The 13019-nt window shown below is 40.4% G+C and overlaps 1 protein-coding gene across 5 annotated transcripts in view; it reads right to left on the reverse strand.

Moving 5' to 3' along the window:
- DIS3L2 (DIS3 like 3'-5' exoribonuclease 2) overlaps nucleotides 1-13019 on the reverse strand; it is a 356855-nt gene that overhangs the window by 248245 nt on the left and 95591 nt on the right. For all 5 annotated transcript variants that reach the window (XR_011467266.1, XR_011467267.1, XM_005906404.2 and 2 more), the window contains one exon: nucleotides 4722-4956. Coding sequence is in view for 3 of the 5 variants with exons in the window: in XM_005906404.2 (XP_005906466.2) it covers nucleotides 4722-4956 (235 nt within the window). In the remaining 2 variants the exon portion in view is untranslated. The remainder of the gene's footprint in view (nucleotides 1-4721; nucleotides 4957-13019) is intronic.

Genomic DNA, 13019 nt, shown 5'->3' on the forward strand with positions numbered 1-13019 from the left:
ATAAAGCAAGTATCCTTCAATTAAAAAATAAATATTTTTTAAAAGAGTGAAATAATGCCATTTGCAGCAACATCAATGGACCTAGAGATTATCACACTAGTGAAGAAAATCAGAAAAAGAGAGACAAATACCATATGACATCACTTATATGTGGACTCTAAAATATGGCATAAATAAACTGCCACAAAACAGACTCACAGATACAAAGAATATACCTGTGGTTGCCAAGGGGGAGGCAGGGCGGAAGAGGGAAGAACTGGGAGTTTGAGATTAGCATATGCAAACTATTTTCTATAGAATGGATAAACAACAAGGTCCTATGATATAGCACAGGGAACTATATTCAATATCCTGTAATAAGCCATAATGGAAAAGAACATGAAAAAAGAATATATATATATAGACACACACATATATATGCGTGTGTGTATAACTGAATCACTCCACTGTATAGCAGAAACTAGCATACCACTATAAATCAACTATACTTCAATAAAATAAAAAAAAATTTTTAAGCCTCATGAATTGCTGGTGAAAGTATAGACTGGTGTAATCACTCTGCCTTGGTCAAAACCTTAGTTAATAAAGAAGTGCTCCTCTGCATTGCTCTATCCTTGGTTCATATATTTCTTTTGAGGACTTCACGGGGAGGAATGGTTGCCCACTCAGTCAAAAATTGTGGTTGATGGGCAACTGCCATCTATTTAATTTTTGAATAATGTTTTGTGCCAGTGTTTTGTTTTTTTTTAAACTTTACAATATTGTATTGGTTTTGCCAAATATCGAAATGAATCCGCCACAAGTATACATGTGTTCCCCATCCTGAACCCTCCTCCCTCCCCATACCATCCCTCTGGGTCGTCCCAGTGCACCAGCCCCAAGCATCCAGTATTGTGTATCGAACCTGGACTGGCGACTCATTCCATATATGATATTTTACGTATTTCAATGCCATTCTCCCAAATCATCCCACCCTCTCCCTCTCCCACAGAGTCCAAAAGACTGCCAGTGTTTTAAAGTATCATTAAAAAGAAAGAGAGAGCAAAGTCTTGTCCAAACCTATGCTAGAAGGGTACAGTGGGGATTTTTGCTTCCCTGCTTTTTAGACTAAATGGGTGTTGCATTCGTATCATGTGTGATTCAGGCAGAGAAAGATGGTCAGGACCTACAATGTCTACCTAAGACCCAAATCCTATGCTAGACCAACCATTCCTCTCTGTGAAGGAAAGAAGGGTTTCCAAACAGCTAGGGATCTTGGGATTTCAGTAACCTCAAAGTATCACAGATGAATAATCATACAGACCTGCTTTTCTCAGCCAAAGGGAAATACAGTTACTTTTTATCAAAGGAAAGGCAACTTAAACCTAGACACTGAACAGGGCTGTCATTGGAAGGAGATGAATTTTAAGTGTGAAAGAAAGGGCTCTTCCTGATTCCTGAGCTTGACCTGAGCAGGCCCCAGGAGGAGGAGTAACAGATTGAGTCAAACCCCATAAAGGGACAAGGATTCCCTGTGGATTCTCCCTTCAAGAAAGAGCTAAAGGCGGCCAGAGACAAAAAGAGAGAATTGAAAATGTCACCGACTCTACATTCAAACCCATGTTCAGCCTTCAGGGTACTTGCAGAAGCCTACTTCCAGACCAGGAAACTGAACAAGATCTCTGACAGACCCTACTAAGGTAGAGAACAGGAAAAGTATGTCACAGCCTGATTGAGTCACCAATGCTAAGATTCAAAACTCTTCTTAAAGTTCCCAAAGATGTATGATAAAGAGCTACTGCGCCACTCAGTCATGACTTTTCTTCTCCTTAGGAGTTGGCTAATCAGGTGACTGTTACTCAAATACTTGATACCAAAAGATATTTATTTGGGTTGTCCCTGGTCTCGACCAGATGGCCATTTCCTATGCTGATAATGCCACTGCCTAGAAAGTGGTAAAAGCTTAGCCTTGAGAGGCTGTGGGGCTCGACCTAGAAAAGGGCCCTAGGTCTTTGGCCCATTCTCTCTCAAGGGCTGAGGCTGATCCAGATCCATGCTGTCTTTCTAGAAGAAACTACTATGTAGGTCTGAGATGCTCAGAGAAACTTTTCTCTGAATGCAAAGTATTTGCTGCAGACAGCTGAGGTTACTTGCTCACTTACCAGAGAAACTGGTAGTTACAGTAAAGATATGAATGTTTCCTGGGCAAAGAGGGATATACAATGCATACTGTAATATATAGCATTTGCTTCAGGTTTTAAAAAAAAGATATTACAACAAAAATAAATAAAAACCCCTCTTCTGCACATAAGTGTGATTAGGATAATACACAATCTGTAACTAGAAGACAAAGCAAAGAACCTTTCTAGAAGTCATAGGAAAAGTTTATGATGTTCTTAAGGTTATGGTTTGTTTCAATAACAAATTTCAAACCCTTAAATGGTGCAAAAAGTACTAACATCCTAACTGTAACCAGATTTTATATTATCCAGAGAAGAGAAGCTGGTTGAAATATTCTAAAAACACCATGATATTTAAAAGAGCAAATTGCAATTTTCCTAAATATCAAGAGGGCAAGAAATGAGAAACAGCCATGCGGTTTCACCAACTCTCTCTATTTAGAGGCTAGCGGGAAAGAGAAATTGGTACCAGATACTGAGGGAAGGATTAAGGCTGTTCCCTCAGTCAGGGCCAGTAAGGAAGCAATATAAATAACAGTAGGATAGGAAGACCATAAAAAGAGTAAGGAAAACACTGCTTACAGTGGACTTGCAAAACACTCAATGATACTTACTTGCAACAGAGATGGAGGGACCAGATGACAAATCAAGAGTAGGTCCAGCATCAGAATTTCCCAAACAAAGAGCAAAGTGGATTACTAATATCCACCCCAGGCATCAATTCTGCCATCACTTCCATCCATCAGTACTTCCTTGTCCTTGTATTGGTACCAACCACTAATGAGAAACTGAGGCATCTTAACCCTTCAACTTGGAGCCTGGGGGAAAAGAGGCTACTGAGGTCTACCAACTTCAATCACCTGAGCAAGGATTCCACAAAGTAGTTTTGGGATAATTACCCCCTCAATTCCAAAGTACTAACCCCCCTTGGCTTTGTCCTTCAAGTATCTCTCTCGGTGACCTTGTTGATAAACGATTTAACTATTTAGGGTCTTCCCACAAAGACATGACTCACAGTATTAATGCCATTATGATACACATGTACTCTCAAAAGAGGGTCACAGTATCCAACTATTTTTGAAAGAAAAAAGAAGAAACATCAGAAGAATGAATTTTCAAGGAATAACATCCAAATGAAATCGGCTGGGCCGTGAACAGTGAAACCACTAGTTGTCTCTAAACAGGCCACAAAAAAACAGAAAGAACCTGGGTGTCCTCAGGTCAGCACACCTGGTAGGGCAGTGAGGAAGCAGTGGCCTCCTCATTCAGACAGAATTTCAAAGTTGGAAAGTCCTTCTGGATGAGCAGTACTTGGCACCAGAACACAACATATGCTTTCAGAAAATGCTTGCTGCCCCAGATCACTCCCTCATCAGCAGTGGAGACACAGGACGATCCTTATATGCAGTCACTTCCTGAAATCACCTCCAACTTTCTTCAGGAGTCAGAGAACTGTGCTCACCAGTCTCTATCACAGCGTGTCTGCTCAACATCCTCCTTTAGTAATCTTCTGGCATTTCTTCCAGCCTTTCATGGGGGCTGTGCCAGAAACTTCTTCCTGATTAAAAAAACCTCATAATCTAGTTGGCCTAGCCAGGTCAATTTTTTCCATTTCACGACATACATAAAACTCAATCTGGCTAGAAAACAGATTCCCTGCACTTAAAACCTTCTAGAAATCTATTCATTGAAATATTCCAGTTTTTGCTCCTTTCCCTTAAGTTTCTCAGAGTGCACTCAGGTAGGGCCTTTGGTCACAGCTCCTCCCCTAAATGTCTGCAATTGCTTTTTCAGCATCCAGGGGACTCATGGTTTAAATTTTGATCAGAGAAAATAAGACTAGCTTTTCTAAAAGTTTACAATCGAAACTCTGTAAGGATCATCTACTTATCACATGTAAAGTGATCCATTCCCACCACTGGGCTTCCCTGGTGGCTCAGATGGTAAAGAATCTCCCTGCAATGCAGGAGACCCAGGTTGGGAAGATCCCCTGGAGAACGGAATGGCTACCCACTCCAGTATTCTTGCCTGGAGAATTCCAAGCACAAAGGAACCTGGTGGGCTATATAGTCCCTGGGGTTGCAAGAGTCAGACACAACTGAGTGACTAACATTTTCACTTGCAAACACTTTTCATTTTTCATTCCCACCACTAAGGACAAAATGTTCTGAGTTAAAATTAAAGCAAATTCTAGGGTAAAATGAAGTGCTTTTTGGGGGGAAGGATTTAATGGTTTAATTCTGTTCCCATCAACCACAGGGTGGGATTGGACTCATCACAGGAAAATCAAGGTGAGCTATCAACACAATGCAAAGCCCCCTAGGACAACAGCTGTTGTGACAACAGCAGCCACTGACCACACAAATCACCAGCAGCAGTTTGTTCCTGCCTCATAAACAGCAGCTGAAGCCTGTCAAAGATCCCCCTTTCCTAAAAGCTGCCACAGGTTAAAAACTAGAAAGACACCAATTGTACTGTGTGATGAATTCTGTGGCACAGAAAGAATTCCAATACTTAAGACAATCTACCAAATAAAATGTCAGAAAGCCGTCCTGTACTCACCTTTTTCCTGCACACACACTGAGAGTTTCTTAACACCATCAACCAGAGCATTTTGAGTGTTGCCATGTCCATCTTCTGAGTCGCTGTCATCAAACTGCGCCTCTATAATGACATCAGGGCTGTCATTATAGCCTTTCAGGGACTGTTGCGGAAGCTGGCTTCCACAGAGCTCCTCAGGGAGATCGGACTCATAGGCACCTTCTGTTTCCTTGTCATTGCTCTCCGATTTAATTACCTGAAGAAAATTGAAATGTTCTGCTAAATCACTGGAGGAGAAAAAGGGAAAGTGCAGATTCTTCTGTCTTCATTCTTCTTTCCTAAGGAAAAATCTGCACATTTGAAAGCAGTAGATACTCACCATGTAGTTTGAAAAAGAATCTTTATTTTCCAGATGTACAGACTGCCTTATGATCAACCCAGCTCTTCAATATGCCCAAGATTAATGCTATATCCACTTCTCAGTTTTCTGACATATACTTTCATCCCCTCTCCCACAAAGGACCTGAATACCAGAAGTACCACCCTGCTTCACAAGGGTTCATCACATGGGACCAACCACGATGTTGAGAAATGATAGAAGTCAACACAGTATGTTACTGCATTCCCAAATGAAACCACAAGAATGTAAAATGAAACAGAAACAAAATCCAATGTGAACAAGAGTTTATGAAATGTTCTCATAAAAAATATAAGCCCTCAACCTCCATTTTGAGACCTGAGATCAGCATAGAAAGCACACAACTAACAGACATTTACACTAGAAATAAGAATGACAAACTTTTTCAACTTTAAAAAATGAAGCAAAGAGAAAAGAATTCACTACTAATCCATTCAATGAGTTGGTCACGTGATACTCACATGACAGTACCCTTTGATTTCTATCAGCATGATACTAACATATACCAGTGTTATTTAGCCACTGAAAAAAAGGTGACCCTGTATGTAAACCTGCCCATCCACATTAGCAAAAAAGATAGCAGACTGTGTTGGTTCTAGACTTTACTTAGAGACTACATCCTTCCAACAATCCATTTCTGGATGAGAAACCTATGTGCAGTTTAAACATATAACCAAGATGTGATCATATATGTATATATATACATATACATATCATATACATATATATGAAGAAGGGCACAGCAACCCACTCAAGTATTCTTACCTAGAGAATCCCACAGACAGAGGAGCCTGAAGGGCAGCAGTCCATCGAGTCGCAAAGAGTCGGACACAACTGAAGCGACTGACCAGCATACACACACACACACACACACACGTGAATTTGAATACTATTGGTATTACATTCACTTCATTCTTTCAAGCAAATGCTAGAAGGCCAAACTTGTGCCAGGCATCCTTATGAGGCCTGAATTCTATTGGGGAGACAGACGGTAAACAATTTACTCATTCAACAAATCATTATGGAATACCTTTCATGGTGCCAGGCACTATTCTAAGTGGCAAAGATGCAGCAGTGTAAACAGCAAAAAGTTTAACGCTAATGAAAAAGCATACATAGACACTGGAGACTGAGGCTGGTTTACCAGTAAGGTGGTTAGGGTAGGTGCCCCCTGGATGAAGCGACATTTGAGCAGAGACCTGAGTGAAGTGAGAGAGCTTCTAGCGGTTTCCCTAAGTGTCTATAATCGAGAGGTCTAATCACTTCATGGCAAATAGAATGGGAAACAATGGAAACAGTGACAGACGTTATTTTCCTGGGCTCCAAAATCACTGCAGATGATGACTGCAGCCATGAAATTAAAAGACTCTTGCTCCTTGGAAGTAAAGCTATAACCAACCTAGACAGCGTATTAAGAAGCAGAGACATTACTTTGCCAACAAAGGTCCATCTAGTCAAAGCTATGGTTTTCCCAATAGTCATGTATGGATGTGAGAGTTGGACCATAAAGAAAGTTGAGTGCCAAAGAATTGATGCTTTTAAACTGTGGTGGTGGTGAAGACTCTTGAGAGTCTCTTGGACTGCAAGGAGATCAATCCTTGCAGTCAATCCTAAAGGAAATCAGTCCTGAATATTCATTGGAAGGACTGATGCTGAAGCTGAAGTTCCAATACTTTGGCCACCTGATGGGAAGAACTGACTCATTGGAAAAGACCCTGATGCTGGGAAAGATTGAAGACAGGAGGAGAAGGGGACGACAGAGGATGAGATGGTTGGATGGCATTACCAATTCAATGGACATGAGTTTGAGCAAGCTCTGGGAGTTGGTGATGGACAGGGAGGCCTGGGGTACTGCAGTCCATGGGGTCACAAAGAGTCAGACACGACTGAGCGATTAAACTGAATATTTTCCTGAGTTTAACTTTGAGGTTTCAAATTAAATGCTTGCTTTCAACAAACCAGATTAATGTTCAAATTAGATCACAAAAAGATCACACTTAATGAAAGATCTTCATTTTATACAGGCAGAAAAAGTTATCAAAAAACATCTCTCTCCAAACACTATAATGTGACAGATTCCAATTAACACAACTGTCCCCAGACAAAGAATATTATAATATCCACCAAAAAAAATCAAAATAAAATACTCCAAAGATATTCACACCATCAAAATATAGACTCTAAAAATATATTCCCAAAGTTTTAAAATATTTGACTTCATGAAAACGTCATAACAGAAATAATTGTAAGAAATGGTGAACTTCTCTGAGCAAATGGTGCCTTTTAATAAAATCTTTTGAAAACTTGATTTCCAATTTCTGAATATATTTAATGAAATTTTCTTTCAACTCTTGCCTTGTTTTGACTCTTGTCAGATTCACTGATTTATTCACTTGGTCATTCATTAATTTGTTCATTATTTCCACGTTTGTTCATTATTTCCAAACAAACAAGACTTTTTTTCTTTGATAGTAAAAAAAAAGAAAAGAAAAGCTCAACTGGCTAAGCCAGAACTAGCTGAAGAGATACCCCTCAGACCCTTTACTGTATGAGAATATATAAGACTGAAGCAACAGCTAAGTTTGAAATTAATACACAATTTACAAAACCAGTTCTCCTCTATGTGCACTTCACCTTGATACGTAAGTCCTGGTTACACACCTGACCCAGAGCATATCATTCAAAAGACAGTACTCACTAACAAATTAGAGAAGAAAAAGAACCTGTCATCTCTCAAATCAGCAGACTCACTCAATTTCCTTAAACGTGCCCAGCAAATTCAATAACATTTAGGAAGATCTGCCCCTGATCATCCTCAGAATTAACACAACCTCAGGCACTGTCAGAACAGCCCAAAACACAGGCAGGAGGTACACATGTGTACCCCGTATCTAAGCATGGTGGCTACACACGATCACTGGTCTACTGTTCTTTTCTAAGAGTCATGCCTTACACACCTCATCTCAGAGAGAGGAGTGCTGGGGGCAGGGGTGAGAGAAAACAACTGACATGCCAGAGTTAAACTAGAAGGTAAAATGCAGTTTCTGGAAAGATGGTAAACAAAGGTTCCAGGCCTTTCAGTTCAGTTCAGTTCAGTTCAGTCAGTCATTCGTGTCTGACTCTTCACGACCCCATGAGCTGCAGCATGCCAGGCCTCCCTGTCCATCACCAACTCCCGGAGTCCACCCAAACTCATGTCCATTGAGTTGGTGATGCCATCCAACCATTTCATCCTCTGTCATCCCCTTCTTCTCCTGCCCTCAATCTTTCCCAGCATCAGGGTCTTTTTAAATGAGTCAGCTCTTCGCATCAGGTAGCCAAAGTATTAGAGTTTCAGCTTCAACATCAGACCTTCCAATGAACACCAATGACTGATCTCCTTTAGGATGGACTGATTGGATCTCCTTGAAGTCCAAGGGACTCTCAAGAGTCTTCTCCAACATCACAGTTCAAAACCATCAATTTGGAACTCAGCTTTCTTTATAGTCCAACTCTCACATCCACACATGACTACTGGAAAAACCATAGCCTTGACTAGACGGACCTTTGTTGGCAAAGTAATGTCTCTGTTTTTGAATATGCTATCTAGGTTGGTCATAACTTTCCTTCCAAAGAGCAAGTGTCTTTTAATTTCATGGCTGCAATCACCATTTGCAGTGATTTTGGAGCCCAGAAAAATAAAGTCAGCCACTGTTTCCCCATTTATTTCTCATGAAGTGATGGGACCAGATGCCATGATCTTCGTTTTCTGAATGTTGAGCTTTAAGCCAACTTTTTCACTCTCCTCTTTCACTTTCATCAAGAGGCTTTTTAGTTCCTCTTCACTAGGTAAAGTGTCTGCCTGTAATGTGGGAGACCTGGGTTCAATCCCTGGGTCGGGAAGATCCCCTGGAGAAGGAAATGGCAACCCACTCCAGTACTCTTGCCTGGAAAATTCCGTGGACAGAGGAGCCTTGTAGGCTGTAGTCTATGGGGTCGCAAAGAATCGGACACGACTGGGCAACTTCACTTCACTTGGTGTCATCTGCATATCTGAGGTTATTGATATTTCTCCCGGCAATATTGATTCCAGCTTGTGCTTCCTCCAACCCAGCATTTCCCATGATGTACTCTGCATATAAGTTAAATAAGCAGGGTGACAATATTCAGCCTTGACGTACTCCTTTTCCTATTTGGAACCAGTCCGTTGTTCCATGTTCAGTTCTAACTGTTGCTTCCTGACCTGCATATAGGTTTCTCAAGAGGCAGGTCAGGTGGTCTGCTATTCCCATCTCTTTCAGAATTTTCCACAGTTTATTGTGATCCACACAGTCAAAGGCTTTGGCATAGTCAATAAAGCAGAAATAGATGTTTTTCTGGAACTCTCTTGCTTTTTCAGTGATCCAGCAGATGTTGGCACTTTGATCTCTGGTTCCTCTGCCTTTTCTAAAACCAGCTTGAACATCTGGAACTTGGAGAATTTTGAGCATTACTTTACTAGCGTGTGAGATGAGTGCAATTGTGCGGTAGTTTGAGCATTCTTTGGCATTGCCTTTCTTTGGGATTGGAATGAAAATTGACCTTTTCCAGTCCTGTGGCCACTGTTGAGTTTTCCAAATTTGTTGACATATTGAGTGCAGCACTTTCACAGCATCATCTTTTAGGATTTTAAATAGCTCAACTGGAATTCCATCACCTCCACTAGCTTTGATTGTAGTGATGCTTCCTAAGGCCCACTTGACTTCACATTCCAGGATGTCTGGCTCTAGGTCAGTGATCACACCATTGTGATTATCTGGGTCGTGAAGATTTTTTTTTTGTACAGTTCTGTGTATTCTTGCCACCTCTTCTTAATATCTTCTGCTTCTGTCAGGTCCATACCATTTCTGTCCTTTATCGAGCCCATCTTTGCATGAAATGTCCCCTTGGTATCTATAATTTTATTGAAGAGATCTCTAGTCTTTCCCATTCTATTGTTTTCCTCTATTTCTTTGCATTGATCGCTTAGAAAGGCTTTCTTCTCTCTCCTTGCTTTTCTTTGGAACTCTGCATTCAAATGGGTATATCTTTTCTTTTCTCCTTTGCTTTTCGCTTCTATTCTTTTCAAAGCTATTTGTAAGGCCTCCTCAGATAGCCATTTTGCTTTTTCGCATTTCTTTTTCCTGGGGATGGTCTTGATACCTGTCTCCTGTACAATGTCACGAACCTCTGTCCATAGTTCACAGGCACTCTATCTATCAGATCTAGTCCCTTAAATCTATTTGTCACTTCCACTGTATAATCATAAGGGATTTGATTTAGGTCATACCTGAATTACACTGTATTATGTTTTTATTTCTGCTGCTAATGGTTTCCACAAAGGATTTGGTTCCTATAGACCATGGAGAAAATATTAGAGGGCTAACCAGAATATGGACTTTATACAGTGTGAAGGCTTAACTATCCCACACTGAAACGTAGTCTTTGTATGGGTATATAAGTGTGTGAGTAATCTATAAAAAGAATTCTGTAATCACCATGATTCTGCCTACCTACATATGAAGAATTATGCTTTGGCTTATACACGCTAAGTTCAAGGAAGAGTCAATGGGAAGAAGAGCCCAGTGGGAAACAATAACCAGAGTACAGCAAGCTTAACTGAAGAGCACATTTCAAAATCAACCCAGTTCTGATTTTGCGATAATCTCCATGGTTTAGATTAGCTATACTCAAGAATTAGTGTTTTAGGCACTAATTTCAATTTTGAGTTACTAAAGCAGAAAATGCTGTTAAGGTAGTAGGGTTTAGTGTATAAATCAAGTCATTCAAAACTGTGAAGTTAAAATATAAATCAATACACTGCATTTTTAAAGTATTTTCATTCTATTTTTATTATCACAGTACCCATTAGAATAAATGTTATGGGGGGAAAAGATCACCTGAAGGTCATAGGATACAAAAGGCACTCTAACCCTTCCATACCACATATTGATTAAGAGTGAGGGCTGTGCAACTCCTTAGAGAAATGGCTAATTCAAGTCTAGAAAAAGAAATCAACAAGATGAACCTGGAAGATCTTGTCATATGTGAAAAACAAGGAAGCACTTACAGGCTACTGGAGTCTCATCAAAAGGACTCAGAAATCATCATGAAAGAGGTGTCTCTGGTCAACCTTAGGAAATTCTAAACATTCATCCTACCTTTCCTGTACAAACTGTACCTCAGGCTAACCAAACAGCTGATGAGGTAAAGTGCTTCTTTACAGAAGAATTTCAGCTAATTAAGAAGGAAGGAAAGACATCCATTAACACCTTTCTGCTATCCCTATTGACATGATGGATTCCAAAAATGATCATGAATGGTTGCTAAATGCTGATGGGGATGGAATTTTATAACAGATAGACCACAACAGCAATACCTGAACCCACTGATTAATACAAATATCATAAAAAAGAGAAAGAACCAAATTGCTTCCTGATGTACTATAATTAGGAAGTACATACCACTATCTGTGAAGTATTTTCCCCTAGTTGAACTTGAATCTGACGTGATTAAGGAACAGAGGAAGATATTAAACACCACTAGGGAGGGGATCATTTACACTCACTCCCTAGATGATTTCACCCAGTCTCCTGGCTTTAAATCTCTCTATATGCCATTAACTCCAAAAAATTAAAACCCTAGCCTCAACCATTCCCTGAATTCCAGATTCATATCCATTTGCCTACTTAACATCATCTGGATGTCAGCTGGCACCTCAAACAAGAACCCTTGGTCCCCACCTGATCCCACCCCTTTCCCAGTGCTGCCTCTTGGCAGACGGCACCAAACTGGGACATCACTCTTGACTGTCTCCCTCACACACCCACATCCAATCCAACAAGATAGCCCACTGATCCTTCCCTGAAAATATAGCTTCGTGATGTTTCAACTGTCACTGTACAAATCCAAGCAACCTTTATGTCCTTGTGGAACTACTATGACAACCGGTCTCCCGACTTCTATTTTGGACCAAAGGAGATAGAGTTGTCTTTTTAAAACAAATCACGCCATGTCATTCTCCCAATAGCTTCCCAACATCAATCCATCACCAGGCCATGGTGTCTTGTCCAATCTGGCCCATATCTACTTTTCCACTCTCATCTTCTACAGTTTCTTCCTTTGCAAATTACACTCCAATCCCAGAGATCTCCTTGCTGTTCCTAGAACATAAACATCTTCATCTTGAGATTTTAACATTTGCTATTCCCTCTATCAAGAAACTCTCTGTCCAGCTATTCACAGGAATTGCTATCTTCGTTCTGATTAAGTCTCTGCTCAAATATCCTCCTCTCAGAGAGGCCTACCTTAATCACATTAACTGAAACAGCCCCACCTCACTGTTATTTCTCATCACTGCACTTATTACTACCTGGCAATTTATTATATATTTACCTACTTTCTGTCTCTCAACTAGGATGTGGGTTTCATGAGCACAGAGGTTATTTTCTTTACTGCTATATTCTAAGAGTTGGGAAAAACATTTAGTAGCCACTCAAGTATTTGTTGAATGAATGAATAAATAGCAATTAATTAGAAAATGACCTGTTCAGAATCCACCTGCCCTGATAAATATAAACTCCATAAAGTGACCAAGGCTAGGTCACATATATACTCAAGTCGCATTTGAATGAATAAAGAACCAGAGATGACTGCATTTAACATCTCAGTTCAGTTCAGTCGCTCAGTCGTGTCTGATTCTCTGCAACCCCATAAACTGCAGCAGCACGCCAGGCTTCCCTATCCATCGCCAACTCCCCAAGCTTGCTCAAACTCATGTCCATTGAGTCGATGATGCCATCCAACCACCTCATTCCCTGTCACCCCCTTCTCCTCCTGCCTTCATTCTTTCTCAGCATCAAGGTCTTTTCCAATGAGTCAGTTCTTCACATCAGGTTGCCAAA

The sequence above is a fragment of the Bos mutus genome, chromosome 2 (assembly GCF_027580195.1).
Source record: "Bos mutus isolate GX-2022 chromosome 2, NWIPB_WYAK_1.1, whole genome shotgun sequence".
Taxonomy (NCBI): Eukaryota; Metazoa; Chordata; class Mammalia; order Artiodactyla; family Bovidae; genus Bos; species Bos mutus.